The 24,539-nt window shown below is 41.1% G+C and overlaps 3 protein-coding genes across 5 annotated transcripts; 1 reads left to right on the forward strand and 2 right to left on the reverse strand.

Moving 5' to 3' along the window:
• Nucleotides 1–698: 698 nt before the first annotated feature.
• LOC116726775 (Fc receptor-like protein 5) lies at nucleotides 699–4,433 on the reverse strand. Its single transcript, XM_032573660.1, has 6 exons — nucleotides 4,227–4,433; nucleotides 3,789–3,830; nucleotides 2,848–3,123; nucleotides 2,048–2,293; nucleotides 1,503–1,694; nucleotides 699–1,279 (listed from the first exon to the last, which is right to left on the reverse strand). Exons 1-6 carry the CDS (start codon nucleotides 4,321–4,323, stop codon nucleotides 1,191–1,193), a joined length of 942 nt encoding a protein of 313 aa, XP_032429551.1. The 5' UTR covers nucleotides 4,324–4,433; the 3' UTR covers nucleotides 699–1,190.
• Nucleotides 4,434–4,574: 141 nt separating this feature from the next.
• Nucleotides 4,575–9,711, reverse strand: LOC116726767 (uncharacterized). 3 transcript variants are annotated; one of them, XM_032573649.1, is made up of 7 exons: nucleotides 9,604–9,711; nucleotides 9,399–9,538; nucleotides 6,616–6,957; nucleotides 6,386–6,505; nucleotides 5,911–6,234; nucleotides 5,168–5,294; nucleotides 4,575–5,047 (listed from the first exon to the last, which is right to left on the reverse strand). In XM_032573649.1, exons 2-7 carry the CDS (start codon nucleotides 9,499–9,501, stop codon nucleotides 4,891–4,893), a joined length of 1,173 nt encoding a protein of 390 aa, XP_032429540.1. In that variant the 5' UTR covers nucleotides 9,502–9,538; nucleotides 9,604–9,711; the 3' UTR covers nucleotides 4,575–4,890. The 3 variants fall into 3 exon arrangements, with proteins under 3 accessions (XP_032429540.1, XP_032429541.1, XP_032429542.1); XM_032573650.1 differs by lacking the exons at nucleotides 9,399–9,538; nucleotides 9,604–9,711 and adding an exon at nucleotides 8,556–9,372; XM_032573651.1 differs by lacking the exons at nucleotides 9,399–9,538; nucleotides 9,604–9,711 and adding an exon at nucleotides 7,067–7,110.
• A 157-nt stretch (nucleotides 9,712–9,868) lies between these two features.
• On the forward strand, nucleotides 9,869–13,668 carry LOC116726761 (solute carrier family 2, facilitated glucose transporter member 11-like). Its single transcript, XM_032573640.1, has 2 exons — nucleotides 9,869–10,654; nucleotides 10,689–13,668. The coding sequence occupies exon 2, from the start codon at nucleotides 10,749–10,751 to the stop codon at nucleotides 12,342–12,344; it is 1,596 nt and encodes a 531-aa protein (XP_032429531.1). The 5' UTR covers nucleotides 9,869–10,654; nucleotides 10,689–10,748; the 3' UTR covers nucleotides 12,345–13,668.
• Nucleotides 13,669–24,539: the final 10,871 nt, after the last annotated feature.

Raw genomic sequence — 24,539 nt, forward strand, 5'->3', positions numbered from 1 at the left:
TTAGGGGTTCAGCCAATTAGCTCCTTGGAAAATTAATGACACTCACGGATTGGCTGCTTTGCCGACATCAGCCAATAGCGTATCACGTAGCAGTACAGCCTCCTGAGTATGCAGAATTTTCCTTGTAATATTTTTGGCATGTTGTAAAAAATAATAATAAACAAAGTCCACAAATAGGCAAATTTTCCACAAATACTTTAGAGTTACTTACCTCCTAAAAATGTGCAAAGACTGAACCATAAATTGGTGGGTGGGGAGCATCACTGTATCTCCTGAATTTCTAAATGTAGAAGTAACTACCACTTGTGGATAATCTGTTAGCTTAGACCGTATGCATCAAAGCATCAATGTTTTCCTCTGTCTTTCATGTAACGTCGCTGCCTATAGTTACTGGATGGTAGCTTTGGAACAGAGAAAAGCTTCTCTTCCTTTGCCGTCTTGTTCCAGTAACACATTTCTTGTCCAAGCGCAACGATTCCTCAACAGTTGACCTTGTTTGACCGGCCAACTCCTGAGCTGCTACGCTTCTTGGTTCCTTCGGTTACTGTCACTGTGGTTTCATATCTCACTAGATTACTGCAGCAGTTTCAGATCAATCTGAGTGAATTGGTCTCGCATCCCGAAAGAGTTTTTTTTTTTAATCTCTTATTTATTTTTAGCTCTTGTGTCCTTGATGCAGGTTAAGTGATTCCATTTAATTATCTGCTGATTACCATCATTTTTTATCATTGCGGGAAGTAATAATAACAAACATAGAAATCCATAACAGTAAGGTAATTAAATCTCACAGGACACGCTCAAATATTCAAACATTGAAAGAAAAAAAAAAAAAAAAGAAAAGATCAGTTTGATCAAATTAATCTTTGTATAATTAGTAAATATATTTTCAGGTGAATAGAAATGTCTTCTTTTATTATTTGCTTCCTCACAGTGTTGAAAAACGTCTGTACTTGCTCTGTGTTCTGACCTGATCCAGCTCGGGTTAAAGCTGGATCAGTATTTTCAGTGCTGTGAGCACACTGAGCAGCTTGGTGCTGCTGGTGGTCCAAGTGTCAGTAGATCTTATTTCACTCAGAAGAAGCTGAGCAGGAAGTGAGACTTCCTTTCAAAAGCTGCTCTGATTGGTTGGGTTCCGGGTCCAGGTTTCCTGTTTGTGGCTAAGCAGCCGGACATGAGACCCAAACGCTCCATCAGAACTCATGCTCTGTAGTGACATCAGCAGCAACATCACCCAGTTCACCAAGCTGGGTGGTTTCTATGGAAACCACATCCTGGTTTCCTGCAGGGGTGAAAGGATAAAATTTTAACAGGAAGTGATCAGAATGCGTAATCCAGTCAGTTTCACTGCTGATGTGTCATTTTCACTTCGTCACCTTTTAGTGTCAAAGTGGCTGCGTTGTGCACGTCACGTACAGGTGCATCTCAAATAGTGTGAATATCATGAAAAACATCATTTATGCAAAGTTATTCTAGAGATGTTGTTACAAGTTAAAGTTATTTACCCGAGCCCCTGCTGCAGCAGATTGAAGCCAGCAGGATGCTGCACACGCAGTACGGGCAGAGGACCAGCAGGTGGCACAGGAGGTGCACCAATGACACAGAAGGAGAAGGAGAACTTGCTGTATGATTAGCACCATCAGCTGAAGAAGTGGAAGCTGTCATGGGGTGGGAAGATGGTTGAGGGAGAGGAGGATCTGGATAGAGATAAAAGACACGTTTGGTCACTAAAGCCGTCACCACCTGCTGGTCAGAGGGAGGAATTGCTGCAAAGTTAGCGATGGAATCGGCTGTGTTTGCTTAGAAATTGTGCCAGTTGAGAGAATAAACTCAGCTTTTTCATAAATAAGATAGTATTATTATAAATGCTTCCCCATCTGCGTCTGTGTGTAGTGCTGGACTGATCTTATTACATGTTTCTGTAAATAGACTATTATCTGCATGTTCTATACAGTGAGACGATATTTATGTTGAATTGAGGGTACATAAATGAAGTGAAATCAATCATCAGCCCATGTCTGGACACAGGAAGTGATGTCACTATCCTCACCTCTGACTCTCAGATAGCTATGAGGTGATGATCCAGAAGTGTCAGTAGAACACCAGTAGGAACCTTCATCGGACTGTTGGACTCTGTGGATAATGGCCTTCTGAGATTTGACTCCCTCTCCAATAATATGACTGTTCCTGTAGAAATAAGCGGCACGGGTGGAGCCATCTTTGTGACGGCAATGCAGAGTGACGTTACTTCCTTTCGCCACAGGAAGAGCAGGGACCTCCAGAATAAAAGCCCTGTCTGAACAGAGAGACACATCACAAACATCATGGCGATACAATGTCAGGTTCAGAAAAGTTTGATGTGGTTCCAACAAGTTTTGATAACTCTCCTAAGCTGCGTTCCCCTTAGTCTGGTAAAAAAAAAAAAAAATCTATGTCTAGACCCTTGGCTATTGAGACACAATTGCTTGCTGGACTATGTTAGTTGATCTTAAATGGGAAAGGTGTAAGAATGATCTCATAATATCCTAAACTGGCTCTGATATTCTTTGACAGACAAAGATTATTCTATCCCCTCTTCACTATAATGATGAGCTAACAAAGATCATTTGTGAGGGACCCCAAAGCTCCACTCTCTGACACTTTTATTTGATTCCTGAGCAATCCCCCTCGCTCAGATTACTACATTTTCTACAACATATTTATGCCCAGAATATGACCACTTGACCATATTTCACTAAAGTCTTTGAGTTAAGTGTTCAAAAGAATGACTGAAGTCAATGTTTTTGGTCCCAACAATACAAGCACAGAGGCCAGTAAGCTGAAGACCTCAGACCAAGCAAAATGCCATACCTTCTTTCTGGTTAACAGTGATATTGATGTGGTCACTCCTCTGTCCTGCACTGGTTTCACACCAGTAAACTCCAGTGTAAGAAGACAAAAGGTCAAGGACACAGGAGGAGTCCTTAAACACTCCAAAGTCTGATCCGGATGCTCCACAGGTTTCAGTGAGTGTTCCTTTGGTCCTTTTAACTGTCCACCCATCAGCTGTCTGTCCATCCTCACAACTCAGAGACACTGACTGTCCACTGAAGAACTGCTGAAGGTCTGGTCTGACGATCAGAGACACTGGAGGACAAATGGGAAGATAAAAGAAATCCTTTGAGCTTTTATTTCTTCAGTTAGCTTGAGGAATTTCAAGAAGCTCAAGCCACATTTGTCACATAAACCAGTAAGAGGATCCAACATCCTGTGGGAACGGGTCATATTTGTCTGGCAGATTACAGTTTGTTACTTGTGGAGTACCACAGGGTCCTGTATCGTAAACATTTGAATTGTTTTTACTGATGGTACTCAGACATTTTGACTAGCTCATTAACAGTAGTCTATCTCGATCATCTGTATGTCACCACTGTCAGTAGCCGTGTTACGATCAACATTTTATATTCACATTTTGAGGAATTGCGTTAGAAAAGGTTGATGGAACAGAAAAATTCTAAGTAACTTCCTCAACTTTGGAAAAATAAGTTTTGTGCTCAACTGAAGTGGTTTTTGGCATTTCTGAAAAGAGTTAATGCTCTAAAGGGGAGATAGAAAGTTTTTGCTAAGTAGGCTTTGACGGTCAAAGCCTACTCTGCTAATAGTTTCTACCGTGAGGTACGTTTCTGTACCTTGTTATATACTTTCGTATATAGCAAGGTAAATGTTTTCTACGTCAAATTTTGACATAGTGAACGTATACCTCACTACCTCCTCATTGATATTACAATGTATAAGTAGACAAATTATCCAACCTTCAGAGACAGTTCCTCCTGCCAGCAGAACAGCGGAGACTCCTGGAACATAAAGGTTTGAAGAGCCACAGTCAGCAAAAAAAGGAAGTGGTGATTGGTTACATCCAGAGGAAGTTTTTTTTTAACGCTTTATTTAAATTAAGTAAATTTATGCACCTGAACATTGGCAGAAAAACATAAACTGACAAAAAAACAAACAAATTCTCAACGTCACACAAACAAATTCTAGAATGATGATAAAAGAACTACTAGATACTGTAGATAAATAAGTAAAAACGCTGGGGCAAAATTTCTGTTATTTCACTTCCATCTTCATCACCATTCAGAACCCGTCTGATCAATTCTTCACGGTGTTAGTTCATCTGTATGAACCTGCTGTGACCCTGGAAGGACAGACGGACGGAGAGGTGGATGTAGAAGTTCTGGTTATGGACTCACCGAGCAGCAGACACGCTGATGGAAGCGTCATGATGTCTGGATGGAGACTGAAAGACCAGTGACTGACAGAAGGATGTCCTGCACCACTTCCTGTCATCAGAACAACACACCTTCTCCGAACAAACAGCTTCTGTCACATTTATAGGAGAATCATCGGTTTCACATCCTGTCTGAAGTAACATTTATGCATCCTGTTACTGCAGCAGTGCTGGTGTGTGATTCTGAGCCGACCTGATGAAGATGACTCTTTAGAATTGGGTTCTTAATACAAACTGGTCAGTTTTTGTCTGCTTTCGCCCCCCCAGTCCAAACGAAACAATGTGTGGTGAAATATGAAACGACACTGAAGAGCTTCGACCTTTTTAATGGCATCAATTGAAATTTATCAGAAACTTTACTGGGAGAAAATACTTTATATAAAAAACACCACCAACAACAAAACATTTTCATAAAAAAAGAGCTAACGTACAGCCAAAGGGAAGCATGGAGGAGGAAGAGTCATGATTAGTGAAGGCTGCACATATACTTGACTTGAAGGTGTTCTAAAAAGCCGACTGGGTTCTACAGAACTTGAATACCGGGACAAGTGGAGATGTCCAGCCCCACGGACATGTCCACATGTGGAGGTCTGTCCAACCATTTGATCCTCCTCTCTGCAGAAACATTACATACGCGGAAAACTAGAGAAAGACAGTTCGCTGGCTGACCCCACTGATAATCTAGACAGTTCCTGGAAAATTGGCAGCCTTCTGGAGACGTCTGGAGTCATCTCCAGATCCATCTGTGATCTATTAAGCTGAGATCCATCTCTGTCGTAAGTCCTGCAGAAGACACGAGACAGTTAATCAACACAAATTAACAGCAGAGACAGGTCCTGTGGACGTGGGTCAACTTTGTTACACAAAGCTTGATCTAAGAAGAACAGATAATGGTGTACGGACAAAGAGGAAGCAGATTGATTGTAGTAAAATCGTCCTCCAAGGCTGCTCTTCAGACTCTGTCTAAGGCTGTTCCTCTCAGGCATGTGGTCGGTTTGGTCGGAGTTCTTGTCAGACCAGACCAGATGTTCTGTGGACCACACACAACTATTAAAAACAATTCGGAACCATGAAAGCAAGTATTTAAGCACCTATCCATATTTAAGGTCTGTCAGTTGCTGTCATAAATGTGTGCAAAACTTTGTCAGTATGCTGCTGAAGCTGAACAAACACAATTTCGCAATTGCTGTGTTTCCATTAAATAAGAAACACAATTAAGTGTCAATAAAAAATGTGCTGCCCCATCACCCTACTAGTTCCTTGTAGTGTCTTCTTTGTGGTTTGCCCCAGTGGCAGCATCTGGTTGTTGATCATGCGATGCGAAAAAAGTGTTTCCGTTGCAGTTTTGCAAAATACACTTGCAGTACTTTCTCTGCAATTTATACAGCACCAGTTAACAACAGATGTGTTAAGGAATTAGTGCCTGGTCAAACTAGGTGCCTAGAATTAGTGCCTGGTCAGAAATAGTCTTGGAGTTCTACTTGGTCAAGCAGAGGGTTGGATTGACTCCATATCTTTTAGACTATTGAATGGATAGACTCTGACCTCTGTATCATCAGATAATTTATGATCTGCTCCATATGGTGTCAGGAGGTGTTTCTAAACCAGCTTAGAGGACAGGACATGGAAGTATTCACAAAGCTAACCTTCAACAAAGAGAGACACAACCTTCTGCTTCAAGTTGTGTCCACCCTTTTGGACGGTGCAGACATAGAGACCATTGTCACAATGGTTGGGGCTGTACAAAGTCAGACTGAGATCTCCGGTTCTAAATGGGTCGTCTTCCATCTGTGTAAGACCTCTAACCATCTCAGGCCAATGCAGGGTGCTTGGATACAGGTGGACCACCTGGTCCGTGTCTATACGCCTCCACTCTACTGTTGCCGTGGGAGGAAGATGAACTTTGGTTTGAAAGGGCAGGACAACAGCTTCCGCACCCTCTGCAGTCTTCACCACTTGCAGCTTGTAGACTGAGGAGCGAGCAAGAGAGCATGGTCAATTGACAGCTGAAGGCCATGATCTACAGTGATGGTGAACATCTCATCCTGCTATATTTAGTCAGAGTTTGTCTAAAGGTTTCAGCCTGAACATGAAGCAGGTACAATCTCAAGGTTTACATACCTGGATTACGTTTTATCCTCTTGTATCTCCTATAGACGACCAAACCAAAGACAGCAGCCAAGACGAAAAATAGAATCAGCACCACTGACATAGGTATCAACCATGTCGGATGAGGATGTTCTGCAGGAACCACAAAGAAAACATCCAAGGTTCAATCAAGAACTGAGTGACTTGTATGTGACTATTTAGCAACACTACAGAATCCCACAATGACTTGGATCCGCACCAACCCTTTACTTGGAGATGCACGTGGATACAGCTCAATTCCCGTCCGAACCTGCGGACAGTGCAGGTGTATGTCTCACTGTCAGAGACAGTAGGGTTCTTCAGAGTCAGACTGAGGTCTCCGGTCTGCAGAGCATCCTTGCTCATCATCGTTCTATTGCTGTAACGCGGGTTCTGCTCAGACAGATCATCGCCGCTCTGCTGATGGATGTGAACAGTAGAAAACCTAAGGTCCTCGCGGCTCCACACAACCGTGGACTCCATGGAAACAGAGACGTTGACCTGGCAGGGCAGCTGGACCAACTCCATGCCGTCGAACACCTCCACACCCAAAGCATGCTGGGAAACTGAGGGAAACACAGGCTCAATTGTTTTTTTCTACATTTTCAAACAGCCAAGACTGGATGTTAGCATAACGTAAGTAATTAAATAAATAAAGAAGTAAAGTTTATTTACAGTAATGAGCATCCATCCATCCATTTTCTAACACCCTTGTCCTTTGTGGGGTCAGGAGAGGTGCTGGTGTCTATCTCCAGCGAACGTTTCGGGCGAGAGGCGGGGTCACCCTGGACAGGTCGCCAGTCTGTCGCAGGGCAGTAGTGAGCATTCTTCCGCTAATAGCTGCTAATTTTAGCTGACATTTAGCACACTTAGCTTCCCCTTGATCGACTGTTCTGGATAAATTCTAAAACGCTAATTCACTTGTCTGCTTTCCAAATTTTCAGAATTAAGTTCAAAGTTCAACGTCAGCTAGATAACTAAATTTGCTCATTTTGAAGTTTTGACTTCAACTTGATAATATATTTTAATAACTTTAATACTTATTAATATGTATGTAATAAGTTGAAAACTATTAATACTTCTTCACCTAGAAGTTTATTTTCCTGCTCTTATTTTGAAGTCTTTATGCAGGAGTTCTGTTTCCTCTCTTTACATCGCATTTTCTACATTTGTTGTATACTTGCAAGTGGCAAGCATACAACAAACGAACAAAGTAGAGCATAAGACCGAGGTGAAATGGAACTGACATAGCACAAGAGTCAAACTTTCTGATCGGCTGGATCAGAAAGTTGAATGGGTGTCTATTCATGCAAAGATTCATCAGTTGTTACCCGTTTCATGCTTGTGTTAGGTAGACCTCCAGTCATAAAAGACATGTATCCTAAAGAACCATAACTGTGAATAAAATATAACCAGGCGCTATTTGAAACCTGCAAGGTTCTGGCAGGATTTTGAACTCTTGAAACACGCTGTGAATTGGATGAGTGTGAACTAACATTGGCTGGTATTGCTGGCTTAAAATCATTTACACTGTCACAGCGTAACAGGTTACAGCCTGTAGCTGGAAGCGAGCGAAGAGACGTTGGACATCATGGTAGACTGGTTGTGCCACCATGTAGCGTCATCAAGTGGTTAACAGGAAGTTTTAGGGAAATCCCTAGAAAAGGAAGTGAGTTGCTATGGCAACAAGTCTGAACAGGTCTGTGTCTAACGACAAGGGCAGGTTCGGCTGAGTTAGCTTTGTTCACATTATATCGAGTCAATATAAACAGAATGTCAATATTCTAAAAACTTCCTGTATGACTAAGTTTGCTGTAATGTTCCTACTATAAATTTAAGCTTTATTTGGTGCTCCGGTCCTCACTACACGGTGAACCAGCAACACAGAGTGATTAGATACACTGGAATAGGTAACAAGCTGAAACAGGTCAGACCAACAAAGAAAGGCTGGTTTGTTCCACTTCTCCTGGTTATGGAGGTAAATTCAATTTTTTGTCTTTGGTTCAGGATTTGTGGAGAACATAGCTGGATAACGTCTAAGTCCAGTCCTGGTAAAACGTCTGAGACACCAGGAACATTCACCTCTCTAAAAGAGATCATGGAACATTAAACAAGACAGCACCGAGAACACCGCACCCTTTAGAAGAACATTCAGAGATTTTACCGTAAAGGAGAATCCCAGCTACAACAAACATTTTCATCCTGTTTTATGAGACCCTCTAGGTGAAGCGCTTCTGAATGAGCACGAACCTTGCAGCTGTGCCCCTCCCAGCACTGAGTCATCATGGTGCAATAGATTGGCAGAAAGGTGACCTGATTTTGATTCAGTGCAGAAGCAGAAAAATTACCCAGGCTTCTGAAAGCAGAAGTCTGTGGTCTTCTTAGGACTGATTCATGAAATGTAAACCAAAAGCCAAATACCCAAGGCTCATGACAGTACCCCACCCCCAAACCAATTCCCAGAGAAGTCACAGAGAAATACGGCATTTTTTCAGTGTTGGATCAAGCAAACACGATTCAGTGAGTTACATGTTGGCAGGGACAGAACGAGGCATAAAAGAACTACAGACCAAGTGGCAAAAGACTTGGTATAATTTCCGGACTATTATACCCATTTATTGGTGATGTGGCCAATAAATGGGTTTTTACAGACTGGTTTCAGCACATCCTCAAGATCGAGTCTGTCTCCCTATCAAGAAATATTTGTTCATTAGCTGTACTTCTGCTTAAATTGTACACTAGATTATCAAATAACTTTGAATAAATGAGCTATAGACACATCCTTAATTTAAACCTGTATGAATGCAATTTAGAAAACCAGGAATGACTATGGTGGCTTTATCAAGCGACCATAAATGACCCTTTGAGTTTTTCAAGTGGGAGTGGTGTAATATGTGCTGTTTTCAAAGTGGAGACTGGTTTTACCGCAACCGTAATAGTCCAGCCTCTAGAGTCTACTGTCCGCTCCTGATATATTGGATTCATACTGTGCTCAGAGATCACTTACCAAGCAGGACCAGCAGCTGCTGTAGAAGCATCTCAGACCTTCTACTGCTGAAAGACCTGCAACCTTCTAAAAGGCACTCGAACTCCACAATCAGATCCAGCATCCGGCAGTCGGTTTCAGATCTGAACTTGGGGACTGTCGGAGGTTTTCTAATTCAAAGATGAGTTATCACATGTCTTTAGATTCCTGTATCTTGAAATTTCAGCTCCTCCTCTGTGTGGACAGGAGTAATCACCCGTACCAGGGTTTGTCTGGCCGAGATCATGGAGACAGTTCCAGACTGAACCTGGAAGGCGTTTTGGGACTAAAGCAGACAGACTGTCATGAGAGACAGACCTGAGACGGACAGCTCTGAGACTCAGGTTTTATAAATGTATTCTCTGCGGTCTACTGCCCCCTGGTGGGCATAAACTACAATCACATTTGTCTTCATCAGATCAGCAGCGGCTGGATGGAGAAAGAAAATAATGATGCATAGGCAAAAGTATGCAAGAAGGAATGAGGAATGAGATATAAATCCTAGAACAAGAAAGTTTATTGAAGAATACTGTGTCAAGGTGAGGTTGAGTGGGGAAAAATAGGTGTTTCATAAAGATGACAGTTTTTTGTTTTGTTTTATTGTTTGTTTTTTTAATTCATTGTTTATGAAAAGATTGCCGTGTATGCTTTTAATGTAATACTCATGGTTTTATTTGCCAATATAATGTAATTAAATTCAATAATAAAAAAGGACTGAGAAAAGTCTCCGTTATCGCTCGTTCACTATCGTTCCAATAAACCACGTGACCGTCTCTCGGCTAGATCAAAGTGTGACGTAAAGCGCCATAAAACTGCTCTGACGTTAACCAATCAACAGCCTGGACGCCTGTTACGCAGTCAGGAAGAAGCATGGGAACTCGTTTCAGCTGTGAAATATTTACCCCTGAGTTTAGACTGTCAGGTAGCATTTCCAAACGATTTCATGTAGATACTCTTAATATCTTCCGCCAGTTGTTATTATTTTCACCCTCAATATGCCTAACTGAAGTATCAAGACATGAATATCTTCATGAAAACTGTTCTGGTCTCACGACAGCAATAACCATTTTAGACTATCTGAAGGGGAAGCTACCTGATAGTCTAAACTCTGGGTGAATCAGCTCCTTCTCAACCGGCTTCAATGAAAAATTGTTTCCCGTATTTTTGTATCAGCCAGACAAGGTTAAGGTAAGCTGGGCAAAAGAGTCCCAAGACGGTTTAAATGCTTTCTTTTAGTGAAGAAAAGGAAAAGGTTTCGCATTTCCAAGCTGCCTATAAGAGAACTGCAATGAATATAAATCTGTAGGACATTGTTAGACGATTGGCATCCAGATGAGTTCTACAGGTACAAATGAGACAGAAGAAAGAGGCAACTCTGCAGGGGGTGCCAGGACTCTTGCACTAACTGTGTTCTTTGCTGCCATTGGAGGAACTTTCCAGTATGGCTACAACATCTCAATCATTAATGCCCCGACCAGCTATATCCAGAACTTCATCAATGACACATACATGGAACGCTGGGGAACAGGCTTGGATACTCCTCAAGTAACCCTACTGTGGACCTTTATTGTCTCGGCGTTCTCCCTGGGCGGGTTGCTGGGGGCCCTGTTGGCAGGGCCTATGGCGGTTCGTTTTGGGAGGAAAGTGTCGCTGCTTTTGAACAACTCCTTCCTGCTGGTTGGTGCTGTGCTTGTGCTGACATGTAAGGTGGCAAAATCATTTGAGATGATCGTCCTCGCTCGTTTCCTGGTTGGGATTAACTCCGGAGTCAGTATGAACATCCAGCCCATGTACTTTGGAGAAAGTGCTCCGAAACACCTCAGAGGCGCCGTGGCGTTTTCCTCGGCCGTTTTCACTGCGTTTGGAATCTTCTTTGGACAGGTTGTCGGACTCACTGAGCTGCTGGGTTCAGAGCCTCTGTGGCCCTACTTACTAGCTAGCAATGCTTTGCCGGCATTGATCCAGCTAGTGACCCTGCCCTGGTTTCCCGAAAGCCCCAGATACCTCCTCATTGACCGTGGAGACAGGGAAGCTTGTGTCCAGGCTCTTGGAAGATTGCGTGGAGGAAGGGTTCCTCCTCTGGAGATGAAGGAGATGCTTCAAGAGCAGCAAATGTCTGCGGCCTTAAATTCTGGTTCTTCTGCTCCTGCCAAGACGCCGTGGTCTCTGTTCAAAGATCCGGACCTACGACTTCAGCTCAGGACAGTCATGACTGCAAGCAGTGCTATGATGCTCTGTGGCAACGACTCCATCTACTTTTATGCATACTACATATTTCTGGAAGCAGGGATTCCACCAGAGAAAATTCAGTATATCACCATTGGAACAGGGGCATCTGAGTTTACTGCTTCCCTGCTGAGTAACGTCCTGATTGAACGGGTGGGCCGCAGGTACCTTCTCATCGGTGGGTACAGCCTCATGGTTTGTTGGACCATCGTCTTCACTGTTGCTCTCACCCTTCAGAGCCACGGTGTCACAGGAATGCCATACCTCAGCATGGCATGTGTGTTTGCCTACATCCTCAGCTTCGGCTTGGGCCCTGCGGGGGTCACGGGCATATTACCGGCCGAGATCTTTGACCAGACAGCTCGACCAGCGGCGTACATGGTCGCCGGCTCGTTTATGTGGATCAGCCTCTTCCTGGTCGGAATGCTGTTCCCTTTCATTGTGAACGGGTTAGGAAACTACTGCTTCCTGCCTTTCCTGGTCGTCTGTCTGGTCTCGGCTGTTGTGCTCGGTCGAACCATGCCAGAGACTAAGGGGAAGACTCTGGCAGAGATTACAGCTGAGTTTGACAGAAAAAATGGAAGGGCCTTACAAGTTGAAGAGCCTGAGCAGTACCAGCTGGGCAAAGCAAGCTCCTTAGCAACAATGGAAGCTAATTCTGAATCTGATCATAAAACTGACGAACTTCTAGGAAAAGTGTAAACGGAACAGCGGTATTGAAATAATTTTATGCACTTTAAATATCATTTGGTTAACATGTCATACAGATGTTATGCATTTCTTGGTACCCCTTGTAAACTAAATACCTTTACCAAGGATGCTGGCAAATTGCCTGTATGATGGATAGATATATGGATATCAAATGATGATCCTGTTAGAAAATGTTGGGATTTACTCCTTATAATGCTGGAAACTAACTAAATCTTTTATTACTGGCGTACTGTAGCGTGACATAAACCAGTGTAAACCCATTAACCTGCTCTTAACACGACCGAATGCTTTAAAGCAACATTGAGAAAGTGCCTTTTACTGATGCTTAACTCCCTTCAGGATCCAACATCACAGAGCCAGTCTAAAACACAGCATACCTACAACTTAACGAGATTACTCCAACTCACCACCAAAATCCCTTTGAAGGTTGTAGCAAGTAGATATGTTGGCAGAGGAGAGAGTAATCATTTGAACTGCATGTGATAAAGGATTATCTACGGTGCATGGACACATCTGTACTCCCAGAGAGCCGTGCTTGTTTAGTGGGATAATCTTTCCTGGCTCTCCAGCCCACCCCGAGCAATGCCCTGCGCACGTTTCCCCATCTACCAAACCATGTGCGACAATTTTTTATTTACATTTATTTATGCACCGGCTGGATTGCACCTTCAGTTTAACTATACTAGTTAAATTCTTCTATACGTTATGCCCATAAGGGCATATATTTGCATTTCGTAAATGAAGAATAAGAAGTTTAGAATTTTAGCTGCACTACTTTAAAAAAAAAAAAAGGCCAGCAGATGTCAGCATTGTCCTCAAACTATCTGTATGCTGGAATATGATGCCAAAGTCAGGAGAATGAATGGGATATTAACTTCCAGGCATGAATGACACGTTTTCCAGTCAACAGCTGGCACTTCCTCACTCCTGTAAGCCTCCGGCGAACCGTCGGTCCCAGATTCTCTGTGTTCCTTAATTACATCCAGACGCCAAACTGAATCAAACATGTGACATATTCATCTATTTATGCGTAAATCTAATGTTTTGCATGCTGCCGACTGTTTGCCTTGAATGAATGATTGAATGTACAAACACTGTATGGCACTGTTATTCCAAAGAGTTCTCTGACAATCGTCAGTGCTGGTATATATATACACACACATATATATATATATATATATATATAAATCTCTGTAGCATTCTCAGGCTCTATTTATAGGCTGTCGTTTCTGCAGGCCAATATTTATTAGACAATATTTATCATACAGATGGCTGTCCTGCAATGTTCAATGAATAAATAAGATGTGATGACTCATGCTTGTCTCCTGTCTGATGCGGTTTGACTGATTCCAGCTGTCTGAGGCGGCTGCTTATTCAAAATTGCGTTTAAGCACACCACTCAAGCTCCATTCAGTCCCCAGCATTTTAGCTCAATTTCTCCTGCCCACTTATGTTAAATGGTCACTGTGGCTCGGTTTATTAATGGAAGCTCGCCAGGAAGGTCGCAAGACTTCAGGTGAGATTTTTCAGTAGATCTCTCAATTTAGCATAAATAAGCAAAATATGTTACAGAGGAAATAGATGTACTTTTAAGTATAGCTCAGGCTTTCCTTTTAATATAACGCCCCAAAAACGATGAACCAGTCAGATGCAATTTGCTTGCTGTAATATCGGCTTCAACTTCAATCCGAAGAGATTCATAGCTAATTTCATCAGATTAACTATAAACACCTTATCTATTTTTTTAAATATTTTTCTTACACTTAAGCCCCATTAGTATTAAGAATATTTTCCGACAAAGATTATTGAGGTGCCAGCTGCATCACTTCATATAAAAGGCAACACAAAAAAATGAACAACAAGCTGTTTAAAGGGAACGCCACACTCTTGTGTTCCCATATTTAATTGATTTTATGTAGATTTTTCCAGATCTTTGTGTAAATCACTCGAATGGAAGGTAAAAAAAAAAATAATTTAGCTTTTTTTTGGGGGTGAAAGATAAAATGTTAAGCGGTAGGACAATGAAAAGGTTTTAAACATTTTTTGCAAACAAAAATCTGAAAAGTGTGGCATGCATTTGTTTTCAGGACCCCTGAGTCATGAGTGTCTTTTTGTCTTATGTGGACTAAAATCTTTGCTTTCTTCCAATACTTAGTTCACTCCAGTTACTTTCTAAATGACGTCTACATTAGTTTCACTGGATTTTAATGAGGGGTTAATCAAAGTAAAGGGGGGGAGACTATTAATGTTTTATCATTAGTTTCAGATAATTAAAGTGTTTTTGCTAGATATAAATCATTTAAGAACCTGGTAGTGAACATACAGCAGTATCATAAAAGTGAGTACACCCTTCACATTTTTGTTAATATTTTACGACATATTTCCCTATGACAATGCTAAAAATGTAATATTTCATTTATAACACTTCAATATAATGTAAAAGTAGTAAGAAGTGTAAAGCTTGAATTGCAGTATAGATTTGTTGTACCCTCAGAGTAGCTCAACACCGAGCTAATTTTGTCTCCGCTACTGGCAACAAACGTGAGTACACCCTTAGCTAAGGCTACGTTCACAGTCTTGTTGTTCAATTCCAATTATTTTTGTTGAAATCTGATTTTCTTTTAGTGGTTGTTCATACTACTAATTAGATGCAACCGCAATCAGACCTCTGTGTGAACGGTTTACGACCCCAAAGCGTACGCAGAAGTCAAATGTGGACGTCCTTCAGCAGCGGCCAGTAATACGGAAGTAGTCATTTTATAGCTTTTCAACAATGGGAGCCGACAGCATCGTCACAAGATCATAACAACACGAAGGAAGGAAATAAGAACAAAACGCATCTAACGGCGATGGCCTTCGGTTTCGCACTGACTGAAACTTGTGGAGAGAAGTCTGTTTGGATTAATAGTCGGAGCCAAGAGTGGTGGAGTTCTGACGTGATGCGCTCCACTGGCACGGTGTAATTTCACAATTATTATTTTCAGCCATTGTTTACGTCTGGAGTTACCGATTCTGGCTTCTTCTGTTGCAAAATTATTATTACTTGAAAGCTATTGGATACTTATCTGATCTACATAGCACTACACATCACAGTTGGGGTCGTGAAAAAGTCAAACATGTTTAGCATTTGCCTGCTGTGTGAACATAACCTAAAACGTACTGATTTAAAGCTGATTAACTAAATTTGTACTCCACATGAGCTCGATTTCAGACGGATAAAGCTTCCGTATTATAATCTCAGTTGACAGGCAGAGTATTGTTGTGTTGACGGACATGAAAGCGGCCCTGTTTAAATGTTAATACAAATCAGTTCAACAAGAAGCACCTGTTTATTTCCCTTTCATCGTTGCTTCGAGAGCCTCTCCTTCTCGCCGCCCGATGAAGAATGGACAAGTACCAAGGCAGCCGAGGGTTTCATCTTTAACAGGACCTTTTGTTACTATGAAAACATACGAGGACGTTGCCAGGCACCAAAGCGACAAGGAAAATGAACCTTGATGTCGACAGAAAAAGCAATAAAAGGCGACCATCTTTTATGCCGGAGAAAGGCTTTGTTTGCTCCAACAAACACTGCCAGGATAGTTTTAATAAGAAAAGTTCCTTCAGAGATTTTGAGACCTCTGCGTGGAGCCCGGTAGAAAATCAACTTGATGATGCTATTATAGACCAGACAGAAGGTCACAATGGCCCTTCGAGAGAGGCTCATCATCATCATCAGACTAGGTTGGACCACCGACATGAGCCCACGGCATGGAGAAAATTGTGACATTATTACAATTTGACCTTTTCTCTCAGAGAAGGGATTGCAGAGAAATCTAGTTAGAAATGGCTGAAAGCACATTAGAACGATGTCGGACCTGTTCGTCGCATTCTGAATAACCTTCAATTCATTCGGTTTAATATGAATAGTTACCATGAGTACGATATTACCGAATTGTAACTTGTGCAGTTTGGTTTAATGGTTTTGTAGAACTGAACTAGAAAATTTCGGAAGAAATTTAGCCGGGGCCTGCCAAGGCGTGCCCGTCGGTTTGGGCCCGGCGTTGTCACGCTACAAATTAGCATCGATGCTAAAGAACGCTGCAACGTAATCAATAGCATGTGGAGAATCACAAGAACGTTAAGTAAGGTGGACGTGCACCATTCAGTATGATTTAAAATGTTGTCAAGGCTTTTATTTTGGAAGTTTTGTTAAACTTCATTTGAAAGGGCCAAACTAATCCCATGCGTAATAGTCATTGGGTTAAAATAGTTATATAATGCTCAAAACACAAGTAGTTGATGTAAAAATATTAAAGGCTTTTATTTTGAAATGTTTGTTAAGCTTCATTTCAAAGCGCCAAACTAATCCCATGTTTATCAGTGCTTTGGATAAAAAATTCACATAATGCCCAAAAGAGCAAATACCTGATGTAAAATTGTCAAGGCTTTTAATTTGAAATTTTCAGTATGCTTCATTTCAAAGGGCCAAACTAATACCATGTGTAACAGTGCTTTGGATGAAAAAGTCAAATAAAGCCAAAAAGAGCAATTACATGATGTAAAAATATTCAAGGCTTTTATTTTGAAATTTTCATTAAGCTTAATTTTTATTGCCCCAATAAACCCATGTCTAATAGTCATTGGGTAAATCAGTTATATAATGCTCAAAACACAAGTAGTTGATTTAAAAATATTAAAGGCTTTTATTTTGAAATTTTTGTTAAGCTTCATTTCAAAGGGCCAAACTAATCCCATGTGTAATAGTCATTGGGTTAAATCAGTTATATAATGCTGAAAACGCAAGTAGTTGATGTAAAAATATTAAAGGCTTTTATTTTGGAATTTTTGTTAAACTTCATTTCAAAGGGCCAACCTAATCCCATGAATAACAGTCATTGGATAAAATCAGTTATATAATGCTCAAAACACAAGTAGTTGATGTAAAAATATTAAAGGCTTTTATTTTGGAATTTTTGTTAAACTTCATTTCAAAGGGCCAACCTAATCCCATGAATAACAGTCATTGTATAAAATCAGTTATATAATGCTCAAAACAGCAATAATCTCATGTAAAAATTCTCAAGGCTTTTATTTTGAAATTTTCAGTATGCTTCATTTCAAAGTTCCAAACTAATACCATGTGTAACAGTGCTTTGGATGAAAAAGTCAAATAAAGCCAAAAAGAGCAATTACGTCATGTAAAAATATTCCAGGCTTTTATTTTGAAATTTTTTTAAGCTTCATTTCAAAGGGCCAAACTAATACCATGTGTAACAGTGCTTTGGATGAAAAAGTCAAATAAAGCCAAAAAGAGCAATTACGTCATGTAAAAATATTCAAGGCTTTTATTTTGAAATTTTTGTTAAGCTTCATTTCAAAGGGCCAAACTAATACCATGTGTAACAGTGCTTTGGATGAAAAAGTCAAAGAAAGCCAAAAAGAGCAATTACGTCATGTAAAAATATTCAAGGCTTTTATTTTGGAATTTTTGTTATATTCAAGGCTTTTATTTTGAAATTATTATTATGCTTAATTTTAAAGTTCCAAACTAATCCCATGTGTAACAGTTACTGAGTTAAATCAGTTATATACAGCCCATAGCAGCAAGTAGTTCTAAAGGCCAGTTCAGTCCTGATCTGTTTCAACTGAGGGTTCCACTATAGATAGAACTACAGTGATGCTTATTTGTAGTCCTAACCACCAGCCAATAGCCTCTTGAGTTCCGTTGCTATGGTAAATAAGTTTCTCACCAAGGTGTGAACTGTTAGTGACAGAGCCTGAGACAGCCTAGAAAATCCTGTCGCATGACTTTGCTCTGAAGCACCGTGACAGAAAACCGTACGATCTAGATAAATTTCGAAAACATTCTACCGGAGCAGACATGCGTATCAATGTCAGGACCGATTTTGATACCAATCGTGCGATATTTGTGGGCGTGATGGCGATTTCAAAATTATTTTGGGGTGAAAAAGTTCTCTTGATTTCTCACTCTAATCAGTGAGAGACGCACTCTAATTTTAGGAAAAATGAAAAACTTTGGGTCGCTTAGAGACAAATTGTGGACAAACCGTAATTGGTATCAATGAGCCGTCTTCACTTTCGAAGAGATCACAGACGTATCTACAAAATGAAATTTGAATGGCATTTCTACGTGAATTCGTGACGACACAGAAAATCCTCAAAAATAGGGTATTTCTAGGATTTTTCCCATTGACTTATAGTGGGTTTTTTTTCGTAGTTTTTTGCGAATTATGTCGCCATGTTAACCCCGAATCCCACCAAAAGTAATAGCTCCAATGGCGTGAATTTTCTGCACGTTTTGATACCTCATTTGTAGGTGTGCACGCAGCGGTATGAGCCGCATTAACGGTTACGGATGAAAAATAAAGAATTGGGAGAATAGCAATAGGTTCCTGCCATTGCTTTGCATGGCAGGCCCCAATTATGGATGGGGCAGCATGGATAGGAAACATATCCAAAGGCATAGAGCCTTTCCAAAAGGAAAATGTCTCTTTTGAGAAGACTCATAACGATAGAAGTCCAGCACTCGGCGTAAACAACTCCATCCATGACTCCCCAACTTCTGTCCAACAGGAGAGCTGTTGAGAGACTCCCACTTTGCTGGGCTGAATCCTCTGGAGGGTCCTTCTTCCTGCTGCTGTGATCACGCTTGAGGGGGGGGAGGTACCATCAGGAACTGTGAACAATCTGCTGTTTGTTGAGAGTGCTGGGTTCCTCAAAGCAGACATTGAAGATGTTCATGGTACCTGGCATAGAAAGGTTCCTTGGGCACTCTACAGTCATAATGATATATTGTGCTAGTCTACGGAGGAGACGTGACCTCGGATCTTCTCAGCATGTGATACTTTGGCTCTCATCAGCTCAATTCTGGCCACTCTGACCTTAACACCTTACCCATTGCCCTCATTTGAGATCTGAACCGTAGGATGATACATGATACATCTTTCCCATTTGGGTGCCCCTCTGAAAACCATTCACCGAAAATAGTCCAGTGGCCGTCTTTTGGACAGGTCTGCTTTGTTTTAGCAGAGACTAGTAGGCATGGAGCAACATGACAGATATGTTATCAGAGTCCATAGCCCTGTGTTTTATTTCCTCTTGCTGGCATATTGATACGTTGATGAAAAGTCAACAGCGTATCTGTCAGATTTGCGTTGTTTCGTTGAAGAAGGCACCAAGGAGTTTGTTTTAGAGCTAATGGTGCTTTGAAGCTCATTTAGCGCATTTTTAGCATTAGCATCCCATGGTACGTACAATGAATATGACTGAAGTGTGACAAAAAATATTTAGCATGATAATTTATAATGCTACACTTGCATATTTATTGAGGTTCGTAGTTGTGCCTCACTAATTTTCAGATAAATAACTAAGAGATGTTGTGAGATGTTTAAAGCTAATTCTGTTTTAAATTCTCACATTTATGATGGATGTAAATTATCGGCACAAAATTGGGATAATTCTAAATGCAGCCCACAATTTTCAGACTTTATTCGGAACCATTCAAGATAGATCACTTTTCTTGACCGACATTAATCTTTTGGTCGATCACATAAAATCCCCCAGTAAAAGTTAGCGATTTTAGTAAGGGGTGTTAATACTTTCAGAAGGTAAAATACAATTCTATTTAGATTTAAGCTCTTTTTCCTGTACCTTGATCTTTGTGTCTAGCATTGTTACCTTTCTTGGAGCCATATTCAGATCAACGTATTGATCTCTAGTTGGGGGGGGGGGAAAAGTGACATTTCAATAAAGTAATAAGCAACATGAGAGAGAAAACAAATTAGGCACATTTGTAACGACTAAGAGAGAAATACTCCGGTTGCTTTGACACCCAGAGGGAGGCACAAGGGCATTTTAAGGGTTGTAAGTGATGAGATGCAGCCAGAGAGAAGACATTTACAGCAGACGAGGAGCTTGGAGAACTGCCTCCCTGCGGATTCCTCCGGGTCCGACAGCAGGACGATGGAGGAAAATCTCATTTCTGTCTATCATCATCCATCACTGGGAGAAGAAACCTTCTTTCAGGGAGGGGAGAACCCCCAGTGAGCGTAACAAGGACCGAGCAAGCACTCCCAGCGGCACATTCCCATCCACTTTAAAGGCGTTTACACACCAAACTGTTATTTAGAATAAGTAGCAACAAGAGGCACGTCAAATCAACACATTTCACAACGCTGTTCTTAAAATACTCAATGAACAGGAGTCATGTGACGCAATAAAGATTCCATTCATGATTCTGCAATCAATTTCAGTAAGAATCACAATAAATAAACTCGAACCAAAGTTAGACCAGCAGGAGCCTTCATTTAATTTGTCTGTGTGGTGGGGGTGGGGGTGTATGTGTGTGTGGGGGCGTATGCCTGTGTGTGTGACATCAGCTTAATAGACTCACTGCTGCTAAGAAGATGTTTCAGTGAAGTAAACTGAAGTACTTTTTATCTCTGCCGTCAATGTGAGATGTGTCAATTTAGGAAGTCTGGAAAAAATGTTGATCTCCACTTTGCATTTGTGTTTTTTTTATGTTGTATTCCAAATGTCTATGGGTAAAATTTGAGATTAAGAGTGTTTTCACACCTGAAAGTCCAGTACACTATCAGGTGACCGTAAGCATTAGCATACTTGGGTCATACAACAGCATATAGATCCAGATGGACTAGGTTAACCGAAGGCCTGATGTAAGTCAGGCACAGCTTTAAGCATCGTGTAAGCCAAAAGGGTGTATTCCAAACTCATTACGCTAAATACAGAAATTCTGAAATCTACATTTGTAAAGGTTTTAATAAAGTCCTGCCAATCCGATGTACCCGATTTATTTAGCTGCTTTTAGAGCAGATGTTTCAGAAATTTGCCACTCGGCAGTGTTTAACTGTAATAAACAATTTGAAGGCTAATGATTTTACGATGAGAAAGAATATTCACAAGATTAAAGACATTTGCCAGACATTTCTGAAATGAAAGTTACGTATGTAGATTATACTGTCATACTTAAAAAAAACAAAACTAAAAACCTCAGCGCTGTAGCTAAGACTCTAAAGGCATTTTGACTAGTAAAGTTCATGACGGTGCGATTCAGTGCGGGAAAAAGCTTTTTCTCTCTAAACGTATCGTGGTTGAGCAGCTCAGGTTTGCAGCGTCGCCTATGAATCAAATAAAAATAGTTTCATCTCTCCTTCAGGAGCCCCACTCCTCTTTAGAAGAGTCATTCAGGGTCATAAAATCTTTCAGAATACGTCTAAATTCATCAGGTTGCCTGTTGGAATGAGCAAAACTGATGTGACAGATCTATCATCATGCATCAAAAATATTTCCAAACTGTCAATTTCATAAAACAGCTCAATTCCACAAATGATTAACTAAGCCACCACACTAATTATTGTATGTGGCAGGACTACAATATAGCTAAAGGCCCCTACATGTAATCATACAGCTTGGCCTTTCTGCTGACATATCTGATTCAGAGGTGCTGTGACTGAGTAACATTAGTTCTGGTTGGAAACATCAGATTTTTTCCATTTGACACCTTCAATCAGAAACAAAACGTGGCCACAGCGAACAGAGCTGATATCGACCGGCTTTCCTCAATTGGGAGCCTCTTCAATTTCTGCATCATTGAAGCATCTTGTCTCAAGGGGAGATGGCTTTTAATCAGATTGCTTTTCACACAACATTCATCGTTGCTTTCCTCAATTCCCTTTTTCCGTCACTCTTCGTTTTGCTGTTAACCAAACGTTTGTAGAGAGAAAACCCATCTAACTGCTGCCTTCTCTTCCTTATATTTCTGTGGCATCCACTGTGATGGTGTGGGCAGGGGCAGAACATGACCAGCTGGGAAAGGGGGTTCATTCCTTAGCACACATCCCCTCTTGCCTACTGAGCAACACTCCCCGATCGGGTTTTGGGGTGTGGGATGATGAAGAAGACTAAGGTCACTCCACAATCTCTTCAGATCTTCAGTTTGCTATTTGACAGGGTGAGCTGTTATTGTGATGAGGCTCAACGTGCCCTTAGACGTCCAATCATTGGAAGCTATAGCTATGCTTTCTGCCTTCTTCAGCATCTGAACAACTTCCTGTTCTAAGCTACTGCTTGTTTCTTGTTTTGTAACTCTGTCACACTCTGTCGTTCCAACTGGAAACTCAAAATGCTGCCAAACTAATGATTTAAGAGCTGTTGGAGCATCTTCTGACTGCAGTTGCGTAGTGCTCGCGAGACAGCTGTCCCCTTGATGAGAAATATTGTAATGTTTTAATATTGCAAGATATTGTACAACAAGATCTTACCTGCCCCAAGAAAGTGATCACACATTGATCATTGGTCATAACTGATGGTATACTAGTCCTTACACAGCACACACTCAGGCATTCAGAACACATTTAGACACCAGGTTGAAAGTTTATTCACCTACAACAGTAGAGGTTCAATTGTTTTACTCTACCCTAAAGGAGCTATTCTTAATTGCTGCCTTGTTGGATGCAAGAGTGGAAGAAGTTTTCTTCAGTTCAGTGAGCGGACAAGACGAACAAAAAATGAGCCTAAAGGCAGAAGGTTCTGTAATTTCAAGGACAAGGCTTTACGCTGAGGTTGTCGTTTAAAAGCTACACCGTGGATGATGCAAAGAGAATCCAAAACTTACTGCAGGTTGGTAAAATTGTAAGGTGGTACCCCGAACTGATGGGTTTATGTGTTTATTCAGTGCTGAAAAAATTACAGATCGTATTGGCCTTCACACCCTCGCCTTGCTTCACCCACTGACAGAAGAAGAAGCAGCGTGACCTTCTGCCATCCTTGGACCTAAAACCTAGCCATCTGGCAGCGCCTGCCTTGGCATACATTAGGCGGCACCTCCAGGAGAAACATGTTGCCGAGTCATTTTTCACCCCATGACACCATCTATCCTGCTTAGACAGAACCGGGGAAATGAGGAATGAGCCTGCCTCTGTTATGCATCCATGTAGAAACGGGAGAGAACCTGCTGCTGTTGAGGGGCAAAACACACACTCAGGGGGTCCTGGCCATTTAATATAGATTATTTAGATGACGAAACGGCTCCCGGTTTGTACGTACATCTGCAGAACATTGTTTTTGCTGAATTCTGTTCCAAAGCCAACAACCAAAAGAGAGCCAAAAGGCCGAAAGGAAAATTTAATCACCACTAGCAACGGGTCTCCCTTCAGAGTAACTTCATTACGGAATGCAAGCACTGTTAAAGTGGTGTGGCAACAGTAGACCGAGAAATTGGGCTGAAAAATCACTACTCATTAACAGGCCAAGAATGGACCCTTCAGGGAGAGCTAATAATCCGGTAGACCAATGTGAGAGAACGATACCAAACACCGATTTATGACATCTCTGAGTAGGCTTTGTCCAAACCTCAACAAAACACACATTATTAACCAAACTTAAAGGTTATAGTCCCTCATTTAGAATGTGCCACGAGGTATTGCTGGTGTTTTTGCATGGATATTAATTGAAACAATTACTAACACAGGAGTAGTAAAACCAGGCCGTTGACGTCTGCTGCTAGCTGGAGATTCTACTTGGATAGTGTTACACTAAATTGTGGTTTACAATCTTTACACCTTCAACAATCAAACCGTTACATGGGAAGAGGGGGGGAAAAAATCACCAGTTGTGAAACTCAAACGTCTCATTGGTTGTCTTTAGATTTCAACTTTATAGCTCATTAGGCCAAGTCAGAGTTCAGAATCATTTTGTGAGTCCAGCACTTAATGTCTATGGGAAGGAACTTTAATAAGTTTTTCTCTCTCTCAAAATATTGGCTGTAGTGCATCTTTTCATAATATCGTCGTCTTCATCTTTTCTGCCGGTGTTAACATCCGGTTGTTGGTCACGTGACTTGTGTGATGCGAAAGTAGAGTTTCCGTTGCAGTTTTGCCAAATACAATAACCTCTCAAAAATATTTTTCAACGTGTCTACCTTTTTTTTATACAGCCTTGTTTATTTGTGGGCTTTACTTTTTGAAATCTGTAGTCTTTTATTGTGAAGGCAGTTTTTTTTAATGTATTTTGTCCCGAAGGAAATGGAGATGAAGCTAATGGTCGGGAAACAAGTAATACAAGTGTGTGGTAAGGTGTGGTTTTTAAGTACCATAAACATACATTGTTATTTTTCCTTTGGGACTTCAGTGCATTCCTACTGTACTTAGTCAAATAAAAAAGTAC

The sequence above is a fragment of the Xiphophorus hellerii genome, chromosome 10 (genome assembly GCF_003331165.1).
Source record: "Xiphophorus hellerii strain 12219 chromosome 10, Xiphophorus_hellerii-4.1, whole genome shotgun sequence".
Taxonomy (NCBI): Eukaryota; Metazoa; Chordata; class Actinopteri; order Cyprinodontiformes; family Poeciliidae; genus Xiphophorus; species Xiphophorus hellerii.